The following is a 7,203-nucleotide window of genomic DNA, read 5'->3' as shown; positions in this document are numbered from 1 at the left end:
CTGAAAAGACAGACATTTGCCCCTCCCAGGCAGCTAATCATGACATTAGCAGGCTGAAACCTCTTTAAATTCAATTGATGGCTTGAAGATTTATTTTTTCTTTTCTTTTAGTTTTTTACTACCCTGGGTTATGTGACTTTGGGCTGATAATCTGTGCAGGGCAGTAATGATTATATATATCATCTGGTTTTGTTTTGTTGGTCTTATGCTCTCTCAGTGCCAAGGCAATATTCTTTGAAGTCTTCTGGGAGAAAGGAAAACATTATTTGATTTATCCTCATCCCTTCAAGACTGAAGCCCTTTAGGATGTTAGCTTTATGGAGTGACTTTTATCAGTCTCCAAGTCTGCTAGCCTTTGTCTTTTGCTCCTGTACCTGAAGCTAAAGGCGAGTCAGGAACAGAGAGGCTCCTTTTGCAAAAGTGCCCCCAAGTTCCACTTAGACTTTTGGCACAGGCCCCTACTAATTTATCAACACTAGGACCAGGGATTTAGCTCAGTGGTTCCAGCGCCTGCCTTGCAAGCGCAACGTCTGGAGTTCAATCCCCGTACCAAAAAAAAAAAAAAAAAAAATTCATCAACACAATGGTTTTAAGAGTGCTTTTAATATTTTCATCCAGAATTTTTAGTTTTCCCAATGCCCCCAGTGGGAGAGTAAATCTGAGTAACTAGTAAAACACATTGAATACATATAGGCAATAGTAGCTGTCAACTGAAAGCCCATCTATTTCATCAGCCAGGTTGGTAACGATCACTTAAATATTTAAAGTTAAAACACAGACAACTGTGAATTCATTTTTATTATACCTAGTATATCTAAGTTATCAACAAGAACAAGAAAAAAGTTATCAACAAAGATCTGATGAAGGAATGTATTAAGAACTGATTTTTAAAAAGAAAAGAACTTCACACTATTTGCATATTATGATAAAACATGATTTGGCCGAGATTGCTATTCATTCTCCTAATATCCATTCTCTTTCTCCAAAAGAACACGCTCATTTTAGCTAAACATATGCCAGTCTGAAATAAACAATTTCCCATCCTCCCTTGTAGCTAAATGTGACCATATAATTAAGCTCTGGCCAATGGCATGTAAGTTGAAATGTCCTATGGCAGCTTCCAAAACTCAGCGGTCTTTAAGACCACTGGCCTTTACCCTCAGCTCCCTTTCTTTGTCTTTCCTTCAGGAGAATGTACATGTGACGGTTAGAGCTTTAGCCACCTATCCTGGCCTACAAAAATGAGTGTCACACCCTGGATATGGCAGCCTAGTAAGCTAAAAGAATCCTAGGTCCCCAAAAGCTTCATGGAGAAGAACATTCCTATCAGTCCTGGATTCTTTATATCTGGGATAAAAGAGAAATAAACCTTTTTGCCAATGTGAGTTTTCCCAAAATACCAGCTTTCTTTGGATAAAGGAGGAAGCCAGTCTCATAGATAGCAGATAATTATATATATATATATATATATATGTATATATATATGTATATATATACTGTGCAGCCACATATCTCTCAGGAGGGGATATTACTTATTTATAAGTAACTATTCTTGCTCTTATGATAGACATAGTTGCTCTGTAGTAGGAGTCTGAGAACATAGGCTAGAGTTGCATCTCTGCCACTAAGTAGCAATTCTGCTGATTTCTCTATTTTATATTTCTTTATCCATTAAATTTGGATAGCACCATCTGTGTTATAAGATTCTCTTGAGATTTAAAATAGAACATATATGAAAGTACTCCAGAGTAAAAATCACTATAAACATAACAGTTGGTGAGAATAATTACAGTGTAAGATACCTGTGGAGAGAAGCTATCTGTCTCACACTGTGTCCCCAGTAATAAGAGCTCAATAAATACTTACTGAATAAAGATATTAAGTCTTTGCTAAATGAGTGAGTTATTCTCCTTTTTTGAGCTGAATAAGGTCCTTAATGTTATTTAAGTCCCTAAAAGACACAATTGTTAATCTTGATGTCAGTCAAAAGACACAGGGGTGAAGAAAGAAGCCTTAGCTAATCCATTTGTCTAGTTTAAAAATCAATCACCATTTGCTGCGCCAAATAAACCAGAAGGAAAGTTGTGATACAGAAATGAAACTTTTATGACCCTTGTCCCTCTCAATTACAAAGTCACATACAAAAATATTCTTTTAATGTTTAAGCCACTATGCATACTGCATCAAACGAAAGACTTCCTCACACTGGACTGTGACTAAAGTATTTTATTAAATTAAGTATGTGATCTGCAAATAGCTTCATAAGAAATTTTAGAAGCAAACTTATAAACATTTTCAATAAAAAAGTACAAGAATTAACAGCAAAATTTCATTTACTTTATAATACAAATAGAAACATTTTGTTTCTGATATATGATCTAAAAATTTTATACTATGTTCTCTAATAACTGCAATGTTACATTTTAATGAGAAGACACAAAGTTAATTTAATTATTTATTTTTAACAGGTTAATCATTTGGACCATAAAAGTCAGTTTCTCAACTTTAAGGAAAAACCTTGTCACCATATAACATGAAGTTATAAAAGGCTCTTCAGGATGCAAATGTCTCCTAGCCTTGTTTCTCCATTAAATTCTGTAAAGATGCATTAAGTAATACCATAAACAAATTACATTTTTAAAAATAAGCACCATTAACATACACTCTATATAAACTTACTTTTTTGTTTGTTTGTTTTGTACCGAGGATTGAACTCAGGACCTTGCATTTGCACAGCAGGCGCCAAACCACTGAGCTAAATCCCCGCCCTATATAAACTTACTTTACCTTTTAAATGATGCTCTTTTGGCCACACAAACATTTAAATCTGTTTTCTTTACATGTAAATAAAAATAAGCAGTACTTTACCACTACACAGAAACATCATCAAACTTCACCCCATTGCACAATAGGAAAGCATGTAGAAAAAAACACTTGGAAAAAAAAGTACAAACTATTTTTCACATTTTTTATACATTTTGCCATTTTCTTAATATGAGAACAGTTAAAACATTGTCAGAACAATTTCCTGAGTTTCAAGAGTTTCTACTTTCCAGCTGAGAATAGCTAACCTTATTACATGGGTCCTTTATCTAAGCGCATAAAACATTTGAGCTTTAAAAGAAAGAGACTCGGGCCAGGGATTTAGCTCAGTGGTTCCGCTGCCTGCTCCACAAGCGCAAGGACCTGAGTTCGATCCCTAGTACCAAAAAAAGAAAGAAAGAAAAGAAAGAGACGAAAATAAAAGGATGGGAAACTATCCAAAAGAACTGTGAGCTTTTCTTCTCAAAATATGTTAACAATATACAAATCATTTTTAGTCACAATTTCTACTATATAGTATGTACTGTATGTAAAAATCACAGAATTGCAAACAGTATGGAAATGTTAATAAATAGAAACTTCAACTTGAAAATAATATAGAGAGATGTGAACATCCAATAAATGTATGAGAACATGCTTCCATTTCTCACATTGGAATAATAATATGGATGTATTTAAAACACTTAAAAAGTCCTGGGGGCCCCGCTACATAAACCCTGGGTTTATATAGTAATTCTCTTTCTTTTCCTCTGGTAGATACTAGTAAGAGACAATTCAATAGATGTAGTTGTTAATAAAATCTTCCAAACTACAGAAATGCTGTACTTTTAAAATATCAAGTTTTTGGACAGAGATCGATCCCTGGTACAAAAAAAAAAAATTAAGTTTACAAAGAGCTTTTCTAATGAGTGCACATATTGGTATAAATACACCAATACATGAAAACTTTGAAAGTCTCCAAACTATCTTTGCCTCTTGCATATAGGATTTCAATATGGGCAAAAGAAGAAATGAGGGATTGGGCTGGGGATTTTGCTCAGTGGTGCTGCTGCCTGCCTCGAAGGGCAAGGTCCTGAGTTCGATCCCCAGTACCAAAGAAAGAAAGAAAGAAAGGAAGGAAGGAAGGAAGGAAGAAAGAAAGAAAGAAGGAAAAAGGGATTATAAATCTTTCCTTCATAATTATGTGCTAAAGTAGGGTCAAAGGCAGGTTAAGATTAAACAACGTCATAAGAATATATATGATGCTCAAACTTTGCTTACATATTTATGAATAATGCTACCAGATTTATCAAAACAAGACCTAAAATTGAAGTTGATATAGTATAAAGTACAGCTTCTTTCATTTGGTTTCTGTCCATAACATACCATGTCTCTATTTCTTTTCACTGCTCCCCTATTAGTCACAATTATAGTACTGAAGTAAGCCTAGCTGAAGTTCTCAAAAACAGTATTTTTTAAACCAGTTAAGAAATACAAAAAACACAGAAAATGAGTATGCAGCTGTACACACTCCAGTAACCTCAGGTTTTAGTATTTTTCATATATTTTAAATATTAATTTATACATGAAAATTTTACTTCATTAACTAACAATTATAATTTTATAATAAGTTGCTAAAAGTAACTGTTATTTTTAATGTATTCAACACTTAAAGATTATAAAAAAAGTATGCTAAATTACTGCCTGTTTTTAACAAATTATTACAGATATAAAAATGTCAATAATACTTCAATACCAATAATTAGCCATTTCCAAATATTAAACATAGATTCTTATTTTTGTGGAAATAAAATTCAATAAGGCTCTTCTTTTAAAAGTATGCACTGATGATATATAAAAATATGAGTTTTTGAGTGTTTTTATTAAACTCTTTGCTCTTTTGGGAAGTCAATTCTGTATTTCAAAATTCTTTCAGTAACAGCTCAATCAATCCTATTATTTCCAATGCAAAATTTTTTAAGCTGAACAAAAAGTAATACAAGGGCCGGGGATTTAGCTCATTGGTTCCACGCCTGCCTCACAAGCCCAAGGTCCTGAGTTCAATTCCCAGTACCGCACAAAAAGAAAAAAAAAGCAATACAATTCTTTGCTGAAATTGCCTATGTTGAAAGTATCTATATGACCCAAAATAAAACTTAATTTAGCCATTGTCTCATTCCCACATTAAACTTCTGTAAAGGAAATTACAATTTAAATACTGACCAGACTCATTAGCTAATTGAACAATATAAGTTAATGAAAATTTCCTTTTAGAAAGTTGGATCTTTTTCAAAATAAAAACAAAAATCTTTTACTAAATTGTACAGATTCCTCTTATAATTATATCAGAGTGTTTTCTGATTTATTTTAGTAGGATTTTGACCTACAGTTTAGAAATTACATGCTTCATATATATCACCATTTAGTTTGAGGCATATATCACTGCCTGAAATGTCTATGCTATGAAAGGCTAAACACTGCAAGACACTCACAGACCCAACTTTCCTCAAGAGAAATATACAGAGACAAAAGAATATAACAAAAAAAGAGACTAAGATCACATAGAAAACAGAAAAAGTGCAACAGTGTGTCTTCCTTTGTGCAGGATATGGCAAGATGACATGATTTCAGTTTGGCTTTGAAAGCAAAAATATTCAAGTTTCTTTTCTTTTGTTAGATCACCTTTTTTCTTTAATACTACCACCCTTTGAAGGCAGCCCTTCAAAGGGCATGAACATCTACAGAAACTTTTGCAACTCTACTTAAAGTAAAAAAAATATATATATACAAACTAGCATTTTCTTTCTGAGAATCAGAGCACTTCAGACTTTTAAAACGGCAGCTGATAATTTTCTTAGATATTTTGTAATCAATAAAAATTCTCTTTAATATTCTTAACAGTTAATATTATTTGGCTTTGATTCAGTAAAAAAATTAAACTTTTCTTGAATTTGATAAAGTTTTTTGACTTATAAATGGACATTATTTCTAATAAAACATGTTTAGAACAGAATTGACTGAATTACTGTAAATAAAACTAAGCTTAACTTACAAACTTTCACACTTTTAAATCAAGTACATTTATTTTACTTTAGCATGACTTTCAAGCACCCTGGTTTAATTTCAGAGAACCTGTGGAAATGAGAAAAGAGTTGTTTTAAAGATAAAATTTTTCAAATTGTAAGAAATCTTTTAATCAATTCTAAGTGTCTATGCTTAAAATAGTATTTATTATCAAAGTATTCTCCTTCATTAATATCTAGGACCAATTCTACCATATGCTTATGTTCCTTTTACTCAACTGTCAAGTCACACATAATCCCAAGGCTCGGGGTTATCCCTAACTCATTGAGTACTAAACACAATGTAAGATCTTCAAACCTGCTCTTGCCTGACTCTTAAAAATCCAATTGCTGTATGAAGGACAAGATGTTGCCCACTCTACACTGCTTCTATGTATCAAAAAAGCATCAAGAAAATATCTGAGGGGCCGGGGATTTAGCTCAGTGGTTCTGGCACCTGCCTTGCAAGCGCAAGGTCCTGAGTTCAATCCCTGGTACCAAAAAGAAAAAGAAAAACATCTGATATAGAAACCAAGCCTGATTTCTCTGGCCTAGTGATACTTTCAACTCTCTTAGGGTAACATGCCAAAGAGCTCTACTCTCTGAAATAGATCATTAATCTCAATATGATAATGTTCTGGTATAACCACTACTTTTATAAAAATATCCCTAAAATGTCACCGGTTTTTCTGCTCAGAATTAATGCTACCATTTTCTACAATGTAGGCAAGTAACATTTTGTTATATGGCAGAAACAAAGTTTTAAAAACAAAATGGGGCTGGGACCAGGGATTTAGCTCAGTGGTTTTGCCTCCTGCTGCGCAAGTGCAAGGACCCAAGTTCAGTCCCCAGTACCAAAAAACCCAAAAAAACAAAATAGGGTGGGGCCAGGGATTTAGCTCAGTGGTTCCGCCGCCTGCCTCCCAAGCTCAAGGACCCGAGTTCAATCCCCAGTACCGGTACCAAAAAAAACCAAAACAAAATGGGGTACCCTAACTGAAATTGGAAAGAAGTAGGAATTTAAGGATACACAGGGAATCTATCCATCAATAGAATTTAACCTTGGACTTTTCTTGTAAATTTATTATTGAATAACACAATGGAAAGGGACATTTCATGTCTTTGACAAAAAATTAATAGCATTTAACTTATAAAGTTAAAAATATAAATCCATATTAACTGAAGTGTTTCAACTAAAATATAAACATTAAATTATAGCAATCTTTCAGCAAAAGTCCCCCAATTCCACCTAAAAATACATTTTTTCTTTCAAGAGTTAAACAGCAAATCTAAAATTATATTTAATTTATCCTTGATAATATACATTATCAAAAGAGCA

General features: G+C 33.2%; 1 protein-coding gene across 27 annotated transcripts in view; it reads right to left on the bottom strand.

Annotated features, from left to right (window-relative positions):
- Nucleotides 1-586: 586 nt before the first annotated feature.
- N4bp2 (NEDD4 binding protein 2) overlaps nt 587-7,203 on the bottom strand; it is a 176,681-nt gene continuing 170,064 nt past the window's right edge. For all 27 annotated transcript variants that reach the window (XM_087187492.1, XM_087187482.1, XM_087187484.1 and 24 more), the window contains one exon: nt 587-5,934. In XM_087187492.1, coding sequence (XP_087043618.1) covers nt 5,889-5,934 — 46 coding nt within the window. In that variant the 3' untranslated portion in view covers nt 587-5,888. The remainder of the gene's footprint in view (nt 5,935-7,203) is intronic.

Source organism: Heterocephalus glaber, unplaced genomic scaffold (assembly GCF_053883595.1).
Source record: "Heterocephalus glaber isolate CG9 unplaced genomic scaffold, H.glaber_assembly_v1.0 deba00001509, whole genome shotgun sequence".
NCBI classification, from domain to species: domain Eukaryota; kingdom Metazoa; phylum Chordata; class Mammalia; order Rodentia; family Bathyergidae; genus Heterocephalus; species Heterocephalus glaber.
Note: the sequence above shows the minus strand (reverse complement) of the source record. Positions and strands in the feature narration are given on the sequence as shown.